The sequence below is a fragment of the Gadus chalcogrammus genome, chromosome 5 (assembly GCF_026213295.1).
Source record: "Gadus chalcogrammus isolate NIFS_2021 chromosome 5, NIFS_Gcha_1.0, whole genome shotgun sequence".
In the NCBI taxonomy this organism is placed as follows: domain Eukaryota; kingdom Metazoa; phylum Chordata; class Actinopteri; order Gadiformes; family Gadidae; genus Gadus; species Gadus chalcogrammus.
The window spans coordinates 23,100,254-23,123,110 of record NC_079416.1 but is presented as its reverse complement, the minus strand read 5'-3'; the positions used below and the strand labels follow the sequence as shown (position 1 = coordinate 23,123,110).

The 22,857-nt window shown below is 42.8% G+C and overlaps 2 protein-coding genes across 4 annotated transcripts in view; both read right to left on the bottom strand.

Moving 5' to 3' along the window:
- The window catches only part of LOC130382363 (H-2 class I histocompatibility antigen, Q9 alpha chain-like), a 66,770-nt gene that overhangs the window by 31,129 nt on the left and 12,784 nt on the right, over positions 1-22,857 (bottom strand). The window lies entirely within an intron of this gene.
- Positions 4,979-12,345, bottom strand: LOC130382362 (protein NLRC3-like). Its single transcript, XM_056590053.1, has 7 exons — positions 11,675-12,345; positions 11,098-11,194; positions 10,776-10,892; positions 10,481-10,597; positions 10,298-10,364; positions 9,914-10,145; positions 4,979-8,165 (listed from the first exon to the last, which is right to left on the bottom strand). The coding sequence occupies exons 2-7, from the start codon at positions 11,178-11,180 to the stop codon at positions 6,379-6,381; spliced, it is 2,403 nt and encodes an 800-aa protein (XP_056446028.1). The 5' UTR covers positions 11,181-11,194; positions 11,675-12,345; the 3' UTR covers positions 4,979-6,378.

Here is a 22,857-nt window from a genome sequence, read left to right as displayed (position 1 = left end):
AGCTCAGAGCTGAGGCCAGTGAAGCACAGCCTTCCTGTGTGACCAGGCAGCCAGACAAGCTACACACACACACACACACACACACACACACACACACACACACACACACACACACACACACACACACACACACACACACACACACACACACACACACACACACACACACACACACACACACACACACACACACACACGTGTAAAATCCTGTGTTTTTCCAGTCTGCCAACCACTTAGTGAAAGTCCTACTCCAAACACGGGTGCCGTTGCCTTGATGACGTAGAAGGTCCTTTTATGAAGCACTTCCTGGTCCATTGAAGGGACCATATTTGTGGATAAAGAATTAGCAATTAAGATAATGAGTAATGGATATTAGGGGGTTACAAAAAAATGTAAACGTTTACACAACCCCTACTTTTTCGTGTACACGGTTAACCGTTTCTTTATTAATTAATGGACCGCAGTCGCGCTATAGGGGGATTATTTGTTTATCGATGCGCGAGCAGAATGATCGCAAAAAATAACTTTTGTTTGACCGGTTGCCGTGGTTATCTCCATGTGGTTCATTTGCAGTTGCGGTGTTAATTAGGATGTTTTCAGCTTACTGTTACATTAAACTGTAATAAGAAAACGCGGTTATATGCTAGTATAGACCCTATAGTATCGGTGGTATAAAGGCTGGGACGGATTTCAAATTATAAATATGTACACTTTATGTTGAAAGTATAGACCGTCGCTATTCCCATTGAAACGAATGGTGCGGTGATTATTCTTCAAAACGAGAGCTGGTAAATTGGGAAAAATGAATTAAACTGTAATCAGACAACGCGGTTATATGCTATAGACCAGTGGTTCTCAATCTTTTTTGAGCATACCGGACCTTACCCTGATCCTCTGGCGCCCCCCCCCCCCCCCCCCCCCCCCCCATCATTTATTTTTAATAAACTAACAACCCCACTCACACTCGTGTTATATTGCTTAAAGCTATTAATGCATCGTTTTTCATTGATTTTGCGGTGGTCACTAATAGCAATGAATGCCCTCTGAGTCCGTTTTGGTGAAAAAAATATTAAAATAGTCATGACATGCAAATGTCTCACTCTGATTGGCTAACGGCACTGTCCATCACTGTAATAAACCCAATTAAACTTCCAGAGCGATGAGAGAGAGAGACTAGATCCTTGACCAGGACCACGGCACTCCCGCGACTCCCGCCGTGCCCCGTGAACGAATGAATGAATGGCCCGGGAACCACGGGCACCGCGGCCCGGGCAACTTGGGCCCCACGAAAACAGATTGCGCACAGAGGGGGGGGGGGGTTGGGTTATGTTGCGCAGGGGTTACCAATTTGTTGATATTTTCATCTAGTGTTGAACAGTGCACAATGAACAGTGAAGGTAACAAACTCTTAAAAAAGAACGTGAATTTGAACAAGTGAAAAATTAACTAATAATATATAATAATATATTGAACTAAACTTGAAGTAACATCTATCAAGTGTAAACATGCACAATATGTCAGTTTGGCGTGTTTGTGAGGCCACAGAATAGGGTACAATTCATTTTAATCAGTGGGAGCCCTGTGCTTGTTTCCCTGCAACAAGAAGGTTCCATCTGGAGGTGATGGAAGACAGTGTTTGATATGTCTAATCGATTGCAGAATTTTGTTTTAGTTGCAGTCATTGCGGAAAACCCGGTCTTGCATAGGTACGTGGTGGGAAATGGAAGCAACGTTTTCAGCGCTTTTATGGATATCTCGGGATATTCCGCTTTGGTTTTGATCCAAAAACCCGCCAGAGAGGTTTGCTCAAACACACTTTTAAGACCACCATCATTTGCTGTTTCGATCAATTGATCTTCCTCCTGCACTGACAAGTGGTTCGGGACATTGACAAATAGGTTGCGGATCCACTCATTCGTTTGCCGTGGATCTTTGGAGGATGGGAAGTGAGGTTCGAATTCATTTGAAAGCGAACAAGGTGATCGCGCACCAGCTGCGAGAGAATGTGCCCTGCCTCAGTCTCTCCCAAAATCCCCACTAATGTTTGGAACATATCGAATACTCCCCTGTCCACTCGTTGTCCCCACTAATCAAGCTTGGCTTTAAATGCAGCAATTTTATCTGCGAGTTTAAAGACAGTCGTTATTCTTATGATTTACTAACCAGTTACACATGTACACGTGTACCCGTGCACACCCCCACTGGATATATTAAGCTTTAAAACACGTTTTTTTTATATCTTTCCAGAGACCCTCTAAAATGTTTCTGTTGAGGCTTTCAGGGGGTCTGAGGTGTCCAACTAGGGGTAAGACCCTCCGAAGACCCCCTGCACTAAACTATCACTGTTCCGTATACGGGGGACAGTGGGGGGGCAATATAATTATATTCTGAGCTCATTTTTATTTTTATAATTGATAGGTTGCAGGCATATGGATGTATTACAATATCCACCTAATAAAAAGGTGTTAAATCTCCAATGATACAAAATCACGGATGTGGTCATCACAGGTGCTGAGTTATATAACCGTCCTCTGATGTGGAACTTGTGGTGTAACTGTTTGACCATTGAGTGAAACTGACCTGAGAGTTTCCAGTCTACAGTGTGGACTCCCCAGTCCAGCAGAGAGCAGCTTCACTCCTGAATCCTGCAGATCGTTGGAACTCACGTCCAGCTCTCTCAGATTACAGGAGTTGGAGCTGAGAACTGAGGCCAGAGCTTCACAGCATCTCTCTGACAGATTACAGCCATTCAGCCTGCACACACATAACACAATATGTTAGGGACTGTGATTAGAATGACCCACATCTTTTACTTTGAACTTAATGGAGGATTTTTCACTTTTTTTCAGGAGCACTCGTGCCCCCAAGTTAAAAAATGTAGGTGCACAATAGGTTTTTGTTTAGAACATTTATCAGCCTGCAGAAATTGCACACATCAACAGCACCAATTTACTAAAGCAAAATTAAGACTAATAAATAGGGAGATGACATTTAGGCTACACAAAACAGCACCAATTTCGGCTTCCACCGTACCAGGGTTATTGGGCTGGGACTGGGTTCGATTTATATAGAAATCGGGACAGCGAGAATGCCTAGTGGACTCGATGTGTTTCACCACAGCATCGCGTATCAGATTAGGGTTCCCCGTTATAAACAGAGAGGAGCCTGCCATTGCCGATGGGGCTTCCTTACAAAATGTACAGACTTGGCATCATAAACTAGCCACCCGAAATCCTTCAACCAGTAGGGGGTTGAATTTGTAGACTTTATAGACTACAGTAACAGCATTAACTTTCTCCACCTAGTCTATTCATAATATTGTAATGACCACGGAAAAGGCAGTGAATGAAGTATTGATTAGACAGCGATTTAGATACCTAATAAACCGTTGGGACACACAAGACTGGTAACCATAGCAACGTAGGTAAACAAACCCGCTAAACCCTCCCGCAGCGCTCCCCGCGCTACGGCCATCCGGAGGTGCACAGAGCTTTTGGCCGTGATATTATATATACAATACAATTATAATATATTATATACTTAAGCAATAGATCCCGCCAGGCTGTGGTATGTGCTCATTATACCACTGTTAAGGGGCGTTGTCCGGCCCCGACGCGCAGCGGAGGACCGGCGACCCCCTTCACATTGGTATAATGAGCACATGCCACTGACTGAAGTGATCTATTGCTTTTATACAATGGTTACTGTTATGGCGAAACGAAATTCATAGACACACTACATTTAAAAAGAAACAAAGAAAGTCAAAGTAGCCGTTTTGTTAAAGAATACAAAAAAGTAGTCCCTCCTGGCTGCCGCTATGCATCGACGGTCGCTATGCAACACACTTTAGCGTCCCTCCGAGAGAAGGCTCCGATAGAGCGGTTCGCCGGCAATTTATCCTATGGAGCAGTTCACTCGCCGTGTGCCTAAGCTTTCGTTAGTCTCTCCATCGCCTTGCTCACTCCCGGAGTAACAACATTTACACCCTCTCCATCATCCAACACGTTTTACTTTGTAACTGTTTCTACTTCCAGGCGCGGAGTGATATGCAAACTTTCACAAAATGATCGGGCGTCATAGCAGTTATGTATACGCTCTTTATACAACAGTTGGGAACCAATCAGATCGCTGGATTTAGGTCCCCCATTGTATAATATTCTATATTGAGCTCGGGGAGTCGCAAACGGCAACAATCCCTTTCTCCTCCATGCTGCGGTTCACCCCGGACTGCACTGCAGGGAACGGTTGGCAGGTTGAAAACTGATTGGCTGTTACGTTACGCACGTCACTCAGTGGCCACGCTGTTGAACGCTGATTGGCTGTCATCACGCGAATGTGGCGGCAAAGTTTCAACTCGAGCAAAAGTGGCGTGCTGCAAATCCACCTGAAATCCACGTGAACGCGCTCGCCAGTGCCGGGCAAAAGTGTCGCGATGCAAATGGAATCGCTGCTTTGTTTGGAATCGTTTCGCCCCTTCGCGTTTGGTGTGAACGCACAGTATAGTGCGCTGTGGAGAAGTCACTCGCACGCGTGCTCCTGTTTTGTTTTTCTCGTTCGCACGCCGAAATATTCACTCGCAAATGCGAGTGAAATGGGCGCATTGTAGAGCCCTGGATGAAGTAGTTCCACCAAGCTAAATTGTTCCCCTTTCAGTAAATTCAGCTCTCTCAAAGTGAGGAGAAATGTAAAGTGTATGTCGTGGTTGGCTTGTTCTTCAGCCCAGTCCAGGAAATCTGCTCAATGTCCCCTGATGTAGAACTTGTGGTGCAACTGTTTGAGATATTGAGTGAAACTGACCTGAGGGTTTCCAGTGTACAGTGTGGACTCCCCAGTCCAGCAGAGAGCAGCTTCACTCCTGAATCCTGCAGATCGTTGGAACTCACGTCCAGCTCTCTCAGACTACAGGAGTTGGAGCTGAGAACTGAGGCCAGAGCTTCACAGCATCTCTCTGACAGACGACAGCCATTCAGCCTGCACACACATAACACAATATGTTAGGGACTGTGATTAGAATGACCCACATCTTTTACTTTAAACTTAATGGAGGATGTGTGTAGCAACCAATAACGTTATAGTGGCCAATTAAGTAATAAATGCCAATAACATAAAAATGTAAATGTAATAAAGCCAATAACTTAATAACTAGCCAACAATGTAATAAAGTTGTTGAGCCAATACCGTTATAACTTTTTGCCAATAATGTTATAACTTATTACGTTATTGGCTGCTTACTATTATTATAACAGAACCCTAAGAGTAACGTATAAATCCAAATTCACTCTTTGCTCCTTTAAGGCATCCTCTGGAGGGGGTATGAGGGTGGAGGGGTAACTGTTAGGTCAGATATTTAAGCAAGATGCAATAATAAGGCTACCGTATTTTCCGGACTATAAGTCGCGGTTTTTTTGTAGTTTGGCTTGCCCTGCGACTTATATTTCGAAGCGACTTATATGCCAAAATTGTGCGTACATAATCCTCGGCCGCAAGAGGGCACCGTCATTCATTAGGCCTACAACTGAACGCTGCAAGCCTACTGCACCACCGAATAAATTATATTCTCGTCCTCAATGTCCTCTGGTTCAACCAAAGCTACCCCAGCCTTAGCTGCAATTTTGTGCAACATAGCTGTCACACATCACAGCGCATGACTTGGCCGGCGAAAACTGGAGCCCTCCGCTGGAATTGTGAAGGCATCTGACCGCGGCGCATACGCGTCCGGTGGAATCCCGGTGTCACTGAATTCGGTATACTCTCAGAACTACGAGGGACCGACACACCTATATTGCTATTGCAATTTCATTCAGTCTCTCCAGACTAAACGTTCTTGTTTAAATGTTTAAAAATAAATGCGACTTGTACACCGATGCAACGTATATATGTTTTTTTCCTCGTCATGGAGCATTTTTTGACTGATGCGACTTATACTCGGGAGCGACGTATAGTCCGGAAAATACGGTAAGTGTGACAAATTCTCTCCAGAAATTGAAAATAAAATAAAGAGATACCTAATTTATTGCATTATTGGCTCAGTTATTACATTTTCTAAATATTTTTTATACAAAGCCAATAACGTAATAACCAGCCAATAACGGAATAAATTATAACATTGTTGGCTAAAAGTTATAAAAGCTTTAATAAGATATGTTTTATTAATTGAACTCCATTAGATCCTTAAATGTTAATTTAATAATCTGCGTAACTTTTACTTTTAACGTAATTAAGTTATTGTCTTCCATCTTTATTAGAAAAGTGGGTTAGTGGGTTGATTGTAATACATGTTATTAGTGAACCTACAGATATGTTTTGTTAGTTATAACTTATATATTCTACTATCAGGTATATTGTGTTGTGTATTGTCATACATTATTATAAGTAAACCTACAGTGATCTTTTGGAGGCTTTGATCACTGGCAGCAGCCTCAGAAGACCCTCCTCTGAAGCTTTGTATTTCTTCAGGTCAAACACGTCCAGCTCCTCTTCTGATGTCAGTAAGATGAAGACCAGAGCTGACCACTGAGCAGGAGACACATGCGTTTTGAATAGACTTCCTGATGTCAGGGACTGTTGGATCTCCTCCACTAGAGAACGGTCGTTCAGCTCATTCAGACAGTGAAACAGATTGATGCTTCTCTCTGGAGAGAGATTACCATCTAACTTATGCTTGATGTAAGACACTGTTCCCTTGTTGGTCTGTGAGCTACTTCTTGTCTGTCCTAGCAGACCTCGTAGGAGAATCTGATTGGTCTCCAGAGAGAGGCCCAGGAGGAAGCGGAGGAACAAGTCCAGGTGTCCGTTCTCACTCTGTAAGGCCTTGTCCACAGCACTCTGGTAGAGGAGGAGTTCATCTTCACTGGAGGTTGGTGGTTCTTCTGAGAGCAGATTGACACCATTGTGGATGAAGGACCAAAAGACATAAAGAGCAGCCAGAAACTCCTGGAGGCTCAGATGGACAAAGCAGAACACCTTGTCCAGGTACAGCCCACACTCCTCTTTAAAGATCTGGGTGAACACTCCTGAGTACACTGAGGCTGCTCTGATATCAATGTCACACTTTACCAGGTCTGCCTCGTAGAAGATCAGGTTGCCACTCTCCAGCTGGTTAAAAGCCAGTTTTCCCAGAGAAACAATGATCTCCCTGCTCTGTGCAGTCCAGTTTGTGTCTGTTTCAGTTAACAAACGATACTTCCTGTCCCCCTGTATGGACTGAACCCTCAGGAAGTGGCTGTACATCTGAGTCACGGTCTTGGGCGTCTCTTCTCCTATCTGGGATGTTTTGAAGAAGTCCTCCAGGACTGTAACAGTGATCCAACAGAATACTGGGATGTGACACATGATGTGGAGGCTTCGTGATTTCTTGACATGGGTGATGATTGTGCTGGCCAGCGTCTCATCTTTGAATCTCTTCCTGAAGTAGTCCTCCTTCTGTTGGTCGGTGAACCCTCTCACCTCTGTCACCATGTCAACACAATGAGCAGGGATCTTATTGGCTGCCGCAGGGCGTGTGGTTATCCAGACGCAAGCAGAGGGTAGCAGGTGGCCCCTGATGAGGTTTGTCAGCAGCATGTCCACCGAGGTGGACTTTGTGACATCATTCCATATCTTGTTGTTCTGGAAGTCCAGAGGAAGTCGACACTCATCCAGTCCATCCAAGATGAAGACAACTTGGAACCGGTCGTATCTGCAGATTCCTGCTTCTTTGGTCTCAATAAAGAAGTGATGAAGAAGTTCCACCAAGCTAAATTGTTCTCCTTTCAGTAAATTCAGCTCTCTGAAAGTGAGGAGAAATGTAAAGTGTATGTCGTGGTTGGCTTGTTCTTCAGCCCAGTCCAGGATGAACTTGTGTGTTAAGATGGTTTTACCAATACCGGCCACTCCAGTTGTCATTATTGTCCTGATTGGTTGATCGTGTCCAGGTAAGGGTTTAAAGAGGTCGGCACATTTGATTGGTGTTCCTTCATTGGCTGGTTTCCTGGAAGCGGTTTCAATCCGTCTGACCTCATGTTCCTTGTTGACCTCTCCACTGCCTCTCTCTGTGATGAAGATCTCTGTGTAGAACTCATTCAGAGGTGTTGAATGACCTGCTTTAGCGATTCCCTCAAACACACACCAGAACTTCTTCTTCAAATGAGACTTGATTTTATGTTGGCACTCGACAGCAGCAGCTCCTAAATGAGAAAAAAACATTAGACATCAGTTAGTGGACGGTGGCATCAGTTGGAACATGTCAATATTTCCTGTTGAATTATCAATTTCATGATATTTAGTGGCTTCATTACTTGTGGTCAGAAAAGCTGGTTGTGACAGACTGCATGTTACAGAGTCAAAATGTTCAGGACTTTTCGTTTTTCCAGAGCAATACGATTGGTCTAATCAGTGTTTCCCACAGAAATTTTGGAGACTATGGGGGGGGGGGGAAGGGGGCTGGTATGGGGCGATTGTTGATTGGGTACGGGGGGTATGGAGCGATTGTTGACCGGGGGGGGGGGGGGGGGGGGGGGGGGGGGGGGGGTATGGAGCGATTGTTGACCGGGGGGGGGGGGGGGGGGGGGGGGGGGGGGGGGGGGGGGGGGGGGGGGGGGGGTATGGAGCGATTGTTGACGGGGGGGGGGGGGGGGGGGGGGGGTGTATGTCTTCAAACTTCGCCTGAGCAAAAAAAAAAAAAAAAAAAAAATTTTTTAATAATAATAATAATTCATGTGCACGCAGAGACTATGGCGGCCGAAATTAGACTATGGCGAGCCGCCATAGTCTCGTCAATGTGTGGGAAACACTGGGTCTAATGATAGTGAATTGGTGTAAAATGAAATGCTGATATAACAAGATAGTGTTGCATCTCTTCCACTGAGTTATTCTGCTGTTGATCTGCAGTTTAGGTTTAATATTATTATTAATAATTATAATAATATTAATAATTACATTGAATAACATTTTATTTCAAGGCGCCTTTCATGACACCCAAGGTCGCCTTACAATTCATAAAACAATCTAGGGTCAAAAACAGCAAGAGCTGCATCGCCAACAGCATAATCAAAACAAGACATAAGACCCAAGTAGGAGGGGGTAAGAACAGCAGTGAGGAGACCCAGGTAGGAGGGGGTAAGAACAGCAGTGAGGAGACCCAGGTAGGAGGGGGTAAGAACAGCAGTGAGGAGACCCAGGTAGGAGGGGGTAAGAACAGTGAGGAGACCCAGGTAGGAGGGGGTAAGAACAGTGAGGAGACCCAGGTAGGAGGGGGTAAGAACAGTGAGGAGACCCAGGTAGGAGGGGGTAAGAACAGTGAGGAGACCCAGGTAGGAGGGGGTAAGAACAGTGAGGAGACCCAGGTAGGAGGGGGTAAGAACAGTGAGGAGACCCAGGTAGGAGGGGGTAAGAACAGCAGTGAGGAGACCCAGGTAGGAGGGGGTAAGAACAGCAGTGAGGAGACCCAGGTTGGAGGGGGTAAGAACAGCTGAGGATGACGAAGGGAGCGGCAGGGCCTGTCCTCCTGGAGGAGGTCGGGGAGATAAGTGGGGGCCACGTTGTGGGGGGCTTTGTCGGTGAGCAGAAGGGTTTTAAGGTCAGTCCGGTGTTGGACAGGGAGCCAGTGTAGTTAAACGAGAATGGGGGTGATGTGGTCGGGGGATTTGGTGCTGTAATGATGATGTTTAACATTCTTTAACCTGAGACCCCCACCATTACCCTACATATCCGGATCAAACCATTTAACCTGATACCCCACAACAACCCTACATACTGGATCAAACCATTTAACACCAAAGAGGAAAGATTGTCTCCATGTTGAAGTTTGAAGTCTCACATTATAGTTTGGAAAGTCTCACATTATGTAATTTAGTCAGAAGAGAACAAATAATAATCTCCTATTGCTCTTCAAAATGTGTATTTCTTCTCTGTTTTCAAAATAAGAGCCTCTTACCGCCCCACAGTTTGTCGGCCAGTTCCTCCTGGTTCATCTCCATCAGGCAGAGGATTGTGATGTCCACCACTCCCTCTATGGCGCGCCTCCTCTGCTCCTCCTTCTTATCATCCACCTCCTCCTCCTCCTCCTCCCTCTGACTCTCTGAGCATTGTGGGTAATCTGAGAAGAGATCCCTCCAGAGCTTCTTCAGCTCCTTGTCTAGAAAAGCGTGTGCGTTCTCCTCAGCCCTCTGGAACAGAACAAACATCAAGGAGAACTTTACTCTGAACTCACTGAGGACATCAGAAGCATCTTTCCTGGATTCACGTCCCGCTGGACAAGAGATGCTTTCTAATGTTCATGGAGAGCTGAAGTCAAACGTCTCGGTGGACATTTACACACCTTGATCAGCTCTGTTTGATGTTGCTGCAGAGACTGAGCACTGGTAACCTTTGACGTCGTCTGGTGTCTTTGGGGAACACACACACACAATTCTATTTCGCCAGACTTGTAGATCAGTAGAGTATCAGTAGAGACTGATAACAACCAAGTGGTCTGTTTTCATCGTCTGTTTGAACCCCCTACCTCTCCTCGCTGGAGGGGCGTCCATCTTTAAACACCAATGGTATATCCATAGACCAGCCACTCTTCATGGAGACACAGCTGGGTCCAGGGGAGTCTGTTCTCTGCTGCTGCTCTGGGCTACAACACACACACACACACACACACACACACACACACACACACACACACACACACACACACACACACACACACACACACACACACACACACACACACACACACACACACACACGTAGATATTAGTAGTCTGAAAACAACCAAGTGGTCTGTTTTCATCGTCTGTTTGAACCCCTACCTCTCCTCTCTGGAGGGGCGTCCATCTTTAATGGTAACAGGTATATCCATAGACCAGCCACTCTTCATGGAGACACAGCTGGGTCCAGGGGGGTCTGTTCTCTCCTGCTTCTCTGGGCTTCAACACACACACACACACACACACACACACACACACACACACACACACACACACACACACACACACACACACACACACACACACACACACACACACACACACACACACACACCTTTTACTCAGACTAATGATGGAGTCATGATGCATCACTGCTGAGCTCTGAGAGTGACAGCAGTCACAGACAGAGAGATCCTCTTCTTACCTCTTAGCTTTGCTCCGGCGGCCATGTTCCCCAGACAGAGTGGTCTTAGAGGTAGGACCCCCCTCTTCTCTCTCCTCATCCATAGTAGACTGGAGACCTGGACACAAACACAACTCATCCATCACTTCAATTGCCTTTTGAACTTTAGCCGTTTATTGAGAGAGAAGATCTTTGTGACTGCTTCACACTAAAGCATTATGGACGTCATAGACCATCGATATGAACCCCACAACATAACCGCACTGCCCTCACTACAGTACAGATGTGTACTGCAGATGACAGATGAATTATTAAACACCTTGAGACTGTAACTGTGCTTAAACTACAACGCAAAAAAGATATCAAACGAATCACTTGAATATTGAACGCAGTGTTCGATTTACCACACGGGTCAGAAAAGCAGTGAAACATGAACCAAGGTTGCATTCTCTACAGTAAACTGTCTTTAATTGATAAGCGATACACGGAGACATATACCGAGATGAGGTCAATATTAACGATAGTAAGCTGGTTGTTCATTATCATATGCATAAACGAAAGACAATAAAAACGGTAGTATACTGTCGGCCTACCTTACCTTATCGTAGCCTATCTATTCCGTGATTAAAATGCGTCCATACGGTATAAAGTAATACAAGTATAAATGTAAGGGAAAAAACTGAGGTTAAAGTGTTTATAAAACACTTAAACCTTTAAAAAGTTAATCAGGTGAAAGGTTTAAAACGCGGAGAAAGAAAGGCTCCAAGCTGCGACAAACTTATGAGGAAGTGAGCTGAACCGGTTTGACTTTCAGCCGCCCCTCTCAGCACTGCGGTCAAGTGAGCCGCCATTCGTTCATCCGCGGTTCAGCCAGCCGTCACACAAAATCTTCGTGCGCCTTTACTCTAAACATCCTTTGGTTGGTATCTCGCAACGTTTTCAAAATAAAAGCCTTCACCTACGTGCGTAGATATATAGAACACTAGCTGTCTTACGGCGGCGTCTAGAATGTCCGCACTTGCGGACATCTTGCCAGTCAGCTGCTCACCCATAACATTGTGTTGGTAGTGGTACATGTACTTTTTAAATAACCATAACTTGCTACATTTTCAAACGGTTTACAAACGGTTTGGTTTCTTACAAACATTATTAACGTGGTTATAATATTGTACCTATTTTAGAACATTTAAACTTTTTAAAAAATCTAACATAATTATTCATCAGTATCAAGTATACAGTGCCGTAACTACATCTCTGATGTTTATAACAAAACAAACTGTTTGAAAATGTAGCAAGGTGGTTATGGTTATTTAAAAAGTGCATGTACCACTACCAAGTCAACACAGTGTTATGGGTGAGCAGCTGACGGTGGCAAGTTGGCCGCCAGTGCGGACCTTCGAATCCATTGACCAGCAGAATATGCATGCGTACGTTTTTCAAATGACATTTTCTCTAAATCTATACAGTAAAATCAAATGGTTCATTGTGTACAAGTAGTCGGTACACCAGTTAGTATGGTCATATCAGTCAGTGCCTGAACTTATGCGAAATTCGGTCTTTAGCTCACTTCAAAGTGCTGACATAATGCAATTTGCAAAGGCGAGAATATGCATGTGTACGTTTTTCAAATGACATTTTCTCTAAATCTATACAGTAAAATCACATAGTTCCTTGTGTACAAGTAGTCAGCACACCGGTTAATATGGTGATATCAGTCAGTGCCTGAACTTATGTGAAATTCGGTCTATAGCTCACTTCAAAGTGCTGACATAATGCAATTTTGCAAAGGCGAGAATATGCATGTGTACGTTTTTCAAATGACATTTTCTCTAAATCTATACAGTAAAATCAAATGGTTCCGTGTGTACAAGTAGTCGGTACACCAGTTAGTATGGTCATATCAGTCAGTGCCTGAACTTATGTGAAATTCGGTCTATAGCTCACTTCAAAGTGCTGACATAATGCAATTTGCAAAGGTGAGACTATGCATGTGTACGTTTTTCAAATTACATTTTCTCTAAATCCATACAGTAAAATCACATAGTTCCTTGTGTACAAGTAGTCGGTACACCAGTTAGTATGGTCATATCAGTCAGTGCCTGAACTTATGTGAAATTCTGTCTATAGCTCACCTCAAAGTGCTGACATAATGCAATTTTGCAAAGGCGACAATATGCATGTGTACATTTTTCAAATGAAAATTTCTCAAAATCTATACAGTAAAATCACATAGTTCCTTGTGTAAAAGTAGTCAGCACACTGGTTAATATGGTCATATCAGTCAGTGCCTGAACTTATGCGAAATTCGGTCTTTAGCTCACTTCAAAGTGCTGACATAATGCAATTTTGCAAAGGCGAGAATATGCATGTGTACGTTTTTCAAATGACATTTTCTCTAAATCTATACAGTAAAATCAAATGGTTCCGTGTGTACAAGTAGTCGGTACACCAGTTAGTATGGTCATATCAGTCAGTGCCTGAACTTATGTGAAATTCGGTCTATAGCTCACTTCAAAGTGCTGACATAATGCAATTTGCAAAGGCGAGAATATGCATGTGTACGTTTTTCAAATTACATTTTCTCTAAATCTATACAGTAAAATCACATAGTTCCTTGTGGACAAGTAGTCAGCACAGCGGTTAATATGGTCATATAAGTCAGTGCCTGAACTTATGTGAAATTCTGTCTATAGCTCACCTCAAAGTGCTGACATAATGCAATTTTGCAAAGGCGACAATATGCATGTGTACATTTTTCAAATGAAAATTTCTCAAAATCTATACAGTAAAATCACATAGTTCCTTGTGTAAAAGTAGTCAGCACACTGGTTAATATGGTCATATCAGTCAGTGCCTGAACTTATGCGAAATTCGGTCTTTAGCTCACTTCAAAGTGCTGACATAATACAATTTGCAAAGGTGAGAATATGCATGTGTACGTCTTTCAAATGACATTTTCTCTAAATCTAGACAGTAAAATCACATAGTTCCTTGTGTACAAGTAGTCAGCACACCGGTTAATATCGTGATATCAGTCAGTGCCTGAACTTATGTGAAATTCTGTCTATCGCTCACATCAAAGTGCTGACATAATGCAATTTTGCAAAGGCGAGAATATGCATGTGTACGTTTTTCAAATGACATTTTCTCTAAATCTATACAGTAAAATCAAATGGTTCCGTGTGTACAAGTAGTCGGTACACCAGTTAGTATGGTCATATCAGTCAGTGCCTGAACTTATGTGAAATTCTGTCTATAGCTCACTTCAAAGTGCTGACATAATGCAATTTGCAAAGGCGAGAATATGCATGTGTACGTTTTTCAAATGACATTTTCTCTAAATCTATACAGTAAAATCACATAGTTCCTTGTGTACAAGTAGTCAGCACACCGGTTAATATGGTGATATCAGTCAGTGCCTGAACTTAAGTGAAATTCGGTCTATAGCTCACTTCAAAGTGCTGACATAATGCAATTTTGCAAAGGCGACAATATGCATGTGTACATTTTTCATATACATATACATGTGTGTGTGTATATATATATATATATATATATATATATATATATATATATATATATATATATATATATACACACACAATAAATCCTGTTAAGCAGGTTTTTAAACTCCTGAGGTTTCCATTTACTTCCTATAGAAACAACTTTGGTGTTGTGTAGTACAGTAGAATATCAGCCAACAGTACAAGCAATATTTATCATTGAAATGGTTTACTATGAAAACATGGTTTATGTCCCCATCTCCACCAGACAGTTCCGATACACAGCATACAGGCAGGTTGTCCGCTGGGCGGACGGAGTTCCAGGCAGGGACATCAGGAAAGCCATACCTTCATGTGTTGTTGCAGCAAAAAGGAGGAAGTTTGCAAGAGAAAGACGAGCATGTAAAGGTTTCCAATTGCCCCGTTTAGAAGACAATGACTAAATTCATAGTGAAAAACTGTACTGGTAAAATGTATTAGATTAGATTCGATTTATTTGTCATTGCACGGGAAATTCAATGCACTCACACACTGGAGTCGTTAAAAAAGAAGAAAGGTAGCATAATAAATAGTCCAAAAATATATTCTCATCATCTCATTCACTGATGTTGTCATCATACACTATACCATCAACTCAGTTCCATTGTAACTAATAAACGAACTAAAGAGTACCGATACCCGTTTTCTCCCAATTTCTTTCACGTATGTTTTATTACACGTTAAAACGCGAGTGTCGTGCGAGATGGAGGCTGACTGCCTCATCCTTGGCAACCTTCTGGAGGGAAGTGGTGAGGGGGGGCGGGGCAGCACAAGACAAGACAGCACTGCTTTCTTGTAGGGCCTGTGGTGATCTAGAGTATTCCTCTACCAGAGAGACCATAAGATTTGTTGCATATCCTTGAGGAGAGAAATGTTAAGAACACAATCAGGAACATGAATGACTTGCATAAAAAAAGATAGATTGACATAAAAGATATTGAGAAACTAAGTGAAACTACTAACCGTAAGATGGTTTCTCCTTGATGGGGCGGACTACCCAGCCACCTTTCTGAAACCGCGAATAGCAAACAGCGTAGCGTGCCTCCTCAATGGTTCGAGCTTCATCTATGTTGCCATTACTGTTGAAATGTAGGTCCGCAAAGAGAAGTCAGTAGCAGACAATTACCTAGAACATTAGGTGAAAAACGTACAAATGCATATTCTCGCCTTTGAAAACTTGCATTATGTCAGCACTTTGAAGTGAGCTATAGACAGAATTTCACATAAGTTCAGGCACTGACTGATATCACCATATTAACCGGTGTGCTGACTACTTGTACACAAGGAACCATTTGATTTTACTGTATAGATTTAGAGAAAATGTCATTTTGAAAACGTACACATGCATATTCTCGCCTTTGCAAAATTGCATTATGTCAGCACTTTGAAGTGAGCTAAAGACCGAATTTCGCATAAGTTCAGGCACTGACTGATATGACCATATTAACCGCTGTGCTGACTACTTGTACACAAGGAACTATGTGATTTTACTGTATAGATTTAGAGAAAATGTCATTTGAAAGACGTACACATGCATATTCTCACCTTTGCAAATTGCATTATGTCAGCACTTTGAAGTGAGCTAAAGACCGAATTTCGCATAAGTTCAGGCACTGACTGATATGACCATATTAACCGGTGTGCTGACTACTTGTACACAAGGAACTATGTGATTTTACTGTATAGATTTAGAGAAAATGTCATTTGAAAGACGTACACATGCATATTCTCAACTTTGCAAATTGCATTATGTCTGCACTTTGAAGTGAGCTATAGACCGAATTTCACATAAGTTCAGGCACTGACTGATATGACCATACTAACTGGTGTACCGACTACTTGTACACACGGAACCATTTGATTTTACTCTATAGATTTAGAGAAAATGTCATTTGAAAAACGTACACATGCATATTCTCGCCTTTGCAAATTGCATTATGTCAGCACTTTGAAGTGAGCTAAAGACCGAATTTCGCATAAGTTCAGGCACTGACTGATATCACCATATTAACCGGTGTGCTGACTACTTGTACACAAGGAACTATGTAATTTTACTGTATAGATTTAGAGAAAATGTCATTTGAAAGACGTACACATGCATATTCTCACCTTTGCAAATTGCATTATGTCAGCACGTTGAAGTGAGCTAAAGACCGAATTTCGCATAAGTTCAGGCACTGACTGATATGACCATATTAACCGGTGTGCTGACTACTTGTACACAAGGAACTATGTGATTTTACTGTATAGATTTAGAGAAAATGTCATTTGAAAGACGTACACATGCATATTCTCAACTTTGCAAATTGCATTATGTCTGCACTTTGAAGTGAGCTATAGACCGAATTTCACATAAGTTCAGGCACTGACTGATATGACCATACTAACTGGTGTACCGACTACTTGTACACACGGAACCATTTGATTTTACTGTATAGATTTAGAGAAAATGTCATTTGAAAAACGTACACATGCATATTCTCGCCTTTGCAAATTGCATTATGTCAGCACTTTGAAGTGAGCTAAAGACCGAATTTCGCATAAGTTCAGGCACTGACTGATATCACCATATTAACCGGTGTGCTGACTACTTGTACACAAGGAACTATGTAATTTTACTGTATAGATTTAGAGAAAATGTCATTTGAAAGACGTACACATGCATATTCTCACCTTTGCAAATTGCATTATGTCAGCACTTTGAAGTGAGCTAAAGACCGAATTTCGCATAAGTTCAGGCACTGACTGATATGACCATACTAACTGGTGTACCGACTATTTGTACACACGGAACCATTTGATTTTACTGTATAGATTTAGAGAAAATGTCATTTGAAAGACGTACACATGCATATTCTCAACTTTGCAAATTGCATTATGTCTGCACTTTGAAGTGAGCTATAGACCGAATTTCACATAAGTTCAGGCACTGACTGATATGACCATACTAACTGGTGTACCGACTACTTGTACACACGGAACCATTTGATTTTACTGTATAGATTTAGAGAAAATGTCATTTGAAAAACGTACACATGCATATTCTCGCCTTTGCAAATTGCATTATGTCAGCACTTTGAAGTGAGCTAAAGACCGAATTTCGCATAAGTTCAGGCACTGACTGATATCACCATATTAACCGGTGTGCTGACTACTTGTACACAAGGAACTATGTAATTTTACTGTATAGATTTAGAGAAAATGTCATTTGAAAGACGTACACATGCATATTCTCACCTTTGCAAATTGCATTATGTCAGCACTTTGAAGTGAGCTAAAGACCGAATTTCGCATAAGTTCAGGCACTGACTGATATGACCATATTAACCACTGCGCTGACTACTTGTACACAAGGAACTATGTGATTTTACTGTATAGATTTAGAGAAAATGTCATTTGAAAGACGTACACATGCATATTCTCACCTTTGCAAATTGCATTATGTCAGCACTTTGAAGTGAGCTAAAGACCGAATTTCGCATAAGTTCAGGCACTGACTGATATGACCATATTAACCACTGCGCTGACTACTTGTACACAAGGAACTATGTGATTTTACTCTATAGATTTTGAGAAATTTTCATTTGAAAGACGTACACATGCATATTCTCACCTTTGCAAATTGCATTATGTCAGCACTTTGAAGTGAGCTAAAGACCGAATTTCGCATAAGTTCAGGCACTGACTGATATGACCATATTAACCACTGCGCTGACTACTTGTACACAAGGAACTATGTGATTTTACTGTATAGATTTTGAGAAATTTTCATTTGAAAAATGTACACATGCATATTCTCGCCTTTGCAAAATTGCATTATGTCAGCACTTTGAAGTGAGCTAAAGACCGAATTTCGCATAAGTTCAGGCACTGACTGATATGACCATATTAACCACTGCGCTGACTACTTGTACACAAGGAACTATGTGATTTTACTGTATAGATTTAGAGAAAATGTCATTTGAAAGACGTACACATGCATATTCTCACCTTTGCAAATTGCATTATGTCAGCACTTTGAAGTGAGCTAAAGACCGAATTTCGCATAAGTTCAGGCACTGACTGATATGACCATATTAACCACTGCGCTGACTACTTGTACACAAGGAACTATGTGATTTTACTGTATAGATTTAGAGAAAATGTCATTTGAAAGACGTACACATGCATATTCTCACCTTTGCAAATTGCATTATGTCAGCACTTTGAAGTGAGCTAAAGACCGAATTTCGCATAAGTTCAGGCACTGACTGATATGACCATATTAACCACTGCGCTGACTACTTGTACACAAGGAACTATGTGATTTTACTCTATAGATTTTGAGAAATTTTCATTTGAAAGACGTACACATGCATATTCTCACCTTTGCAAATTGCATTATGTCAGCACTTTGAAGTGAGCTAAAGACCGAATTTCGCATAAGTTCAGGCACTGACTGATATGACCATATTAACCACTGCGCTGACTACTTGTACACAAGGAACTATGTGATTTTACTGTATAGATTTTGAGAAATTTTCATTTGAAAAATGTACACATGCATATTCTCGCCTTTGCAAAATTGCATTATGTCAGCACTTTGAAGTGAGCTAAAGACCGAATTTCGCATAAGTTCAGGCACTGACTGATATGACCATATTAACCACTGCGCTGACTACTTGTACACAAGGAACTATGTGATTTTACTGTATAGATTTAGAGAAAATGTCATTTGAAAGACGTACACATGCATATTCTCACCTTTGCAAATTGCATTATGTCAGCACTTTGAAGTGAGCTAAAGACCGAATTTCGCATAAGTTCAGGCACTGACTGATATGACCATATTAACCGCTGTGCTGACTACTTGTACACAAGGAACTATGTGATTTTACTGTATAGATTTAGAGAAAATGTCATTTGAAAGACGTACACATGCATATTCTCACCTTTGCAAATTGCATTATGTCAGCACTTTGAAGTGAGCTAAAGACCGAATTTCGCATAAGTTCAGGCACTGACTGATATGACCATATTAACCGCTGTGCTGACTACTTGTACACAAGGAACTATGTGATTTTACTGTATAGATTTAGAGAAAATGTCATTTGAAAAACGTACACATGCATATTCTGCTGGCCAATGGAGTCGAACGTCCGCACTGGCGGCCAACTTGCCACAGACAGCTGCTCACCCATAACACTGTGTTGGTAGTGGTACATGTACTTTTTAAACCATAACCACCTTGCTACATTTTCAAACGGTTTGTTTTGTTCTAAACGTCAGAGATGTAGTTAAGGCACTGCATATTTGATACTGATGAATAATTATGTTAGATTCTAAAAAAAATTGAATAATGTTCTAAAATAGGTACAATATTATAACCACGTTAATAACGTTTGTAAGAAACCAAACCGTTTGTAAACCGGTTGAAAATGTAGCAAGTTATGGTTATTTAAAAAGTACATGTACCAATATCAACACAATGTTATGGGTGAGCAGCAGACTGGCAAGATGGCAGCAAGTGCGGACGTTCTAGACGCCGCCGTAAGACATCTAGTATTCTATATCTCTAGTCTACACACGTAGGTGAAGGCTTTTATTTTGAAAACGTTGCGAGATACCACCCAAAGGCTGTTTAGAGTCAAGGCGCACGAAGATTTTGTGTGACGGCTGGCTTAACCGCGGATGAACGAATAGCGGCTCACTTGACCGCAGTCTCTCAGCGCGGGTAACGTGTTTTCGGGGAAACGCGCACGCGTGCACACACACACACACACACACACACACACACACACACACACACACACACACACACACACACACACACACACACACACACACACACACACACACACACACACACACACACACACACACACACACACACACACACACAGATCACTGAGCCAATTTATGGCAGAAACTCTGATCCTCCAGTCCACTGGGTTACAGCAGAAACTCTGGGACCAGGACCAGGACCGGGACCCGGACCCGGACCAGAAGCCGGACCGGGACAAGGACCCGGACCAGGACCCGGATCAGGACCAGGACCAGGTCCAGGACCGGGACCAGGACACGGACCAGGACCCGGATCAGGACCAGGACCATCCATGTTGATATCGCTGCGTGGTCTCTGGCTAGACCAGGGGCGATTCTATGTTCTGACTTTTGGGGGTGCTCAGCCCTCAGGAAGCCACAGGGGTATATGAAGTATACAAAGGGGGAGGGATTACGAATATCGTAGATGTGATTCCTGCATTCTGCTGCATTTTAGGGTGACCTGGTGGAGTGTACTTTTGAACAGTCTGCTGATTTATTGTCAGAAAAGCACAGATATTTTGTATGATATGTAATGTATAATACCAATGAATATTTCATCCCAGAGGAAAGGATTTAACACATTTTGGCTAAGTCTCTAGCCTTTAAAGAATAAATAAATTGTTTATAACTTAACCTTTTTATCTTAGTAATAGACAACACTGTTGTTAATATAGTATTATATAGTATTATATTATCCATGATTTTTCTTTTGCCCTGTCCAAGATTCTGTGACCTTTATTTTCTTCGTAACTATGCTGCCAATTGATGGCGCTGTGAGCTAAATAATGCATTTCTGAACCACTAAAGAGATGAAAAGAAAAAAGACTGTTTGGATGAAGGAATAATCATATGGATGGATTGTGAACTGTAATAATAAAGTTCAGGTAGATTAAATTTCCTTTGGGTAATTTTCACTTAAAAATGAACATATTGGACGGTGAACTGTGGGCCACTCACCAGTCAAACCCAACGATCGGAGTCTGCTTATTGTAAAAGTCATTTGGGATTGGGTTTCTCTTTCACAGTGCAGAAGAGAGGAGAGAGGAGAGAGAGAGAGAGAGAGAGAGAGAGAGAGAGAGAGAGAGAGAGAGAGAGAGAGAGAGAGAGAGAGAGTTTAAATTGGTTTAAATATCAGAACAAGTGAATGATTAATCGTCCTGTGGATTAATTGTGCAAGTTTGAGATTGTACACAAAACCAGTTTCATATCAAAAGGCGAAATTTAGCACGGCTTCGGGACCACTATAGTTCCGGCTCTATCTATAGTTCGGACCAAGACGTCCAAGACCTCTGTCTGCTCCGTCCTGTGAGTGAGTAGATCAGGAAAGTCTCACTCTCTCTCAGACGCTCTTACTTTACAGTTCCGGTTACACACACACACACACACACACACACACACACACACACACACACACACACACACACACACACACACACACACACACACACACACACACACACACACACACACAATTTTGACTTTGGCAAGAACGTCAGCACAAAAGCATTTAGAAACCACCCCTGGACTCGGAGATGAGGTGACATACTGTATGTCTGGTCCCACGGACCGTCCTTAGCGTCCTAACCCTAACCCTAACCCTCACCCTAACCCTCACCCTAACCCTAACCCTGACCCTAACCCTAACCCTGACCCTAACCCTCACTCTAACCCTAACCCTAACCCTAACCCTCACCCTCACCCTAACCCTCACCCTAACCCTCAACCTCCCCCTAACCCTCACCCTGACCCTCAACCTCCCCCTAACCCTCACCCTCACCCTCACCCTGACCCTGACCCTAACCCTAACCCTAACCCTAACCCTCACCCTCACCCTAACCCTCACCCTAACCCTCCCCCTAACCCTCACCCTCACCCTAACCCTCACCCTGACCCTGACCCTAACCCTAACCCTCACCCTCACCCTCACCCTAACCCTCACCCTAACCCTAACCCTCACCCTAACCCTCACCCTAACCCTCACCCTAACCCTCACCCTGATCCTAACCCTCACCCTCACCCTAACCCTCACCCTGACCCTCACCCTGACCCTAACCCTCACCCTCACCCTAACCCTCACCCTAACCCTCAACCTCCCCCTAACCCTCACCCTAACCCTCACCCTGACCCTCACCCTCCCCCTAACCCTCACCCTAACCCTCACCCTGACCCTAACCCTCAACCTCCCCCTAACCCTCAACCTAACCCTCACCCTGACCCTAACCCTAACCCTCACCCTAACTCTAACCCTAACCCTCACCCTAACTCTAACCCTCACCCTAACCCTCACCCTGACCCTCACCCTAACCCTCACCCTAACCCTCACCCTAACCCTAACCCTCACCCTAACCCTCAACCTCCCCCCAACCCTCAACCCCAAAACACAACAAGCAATTTAGATCTGACCTCAATAAAAGTTTACCTCTAATTATTACAA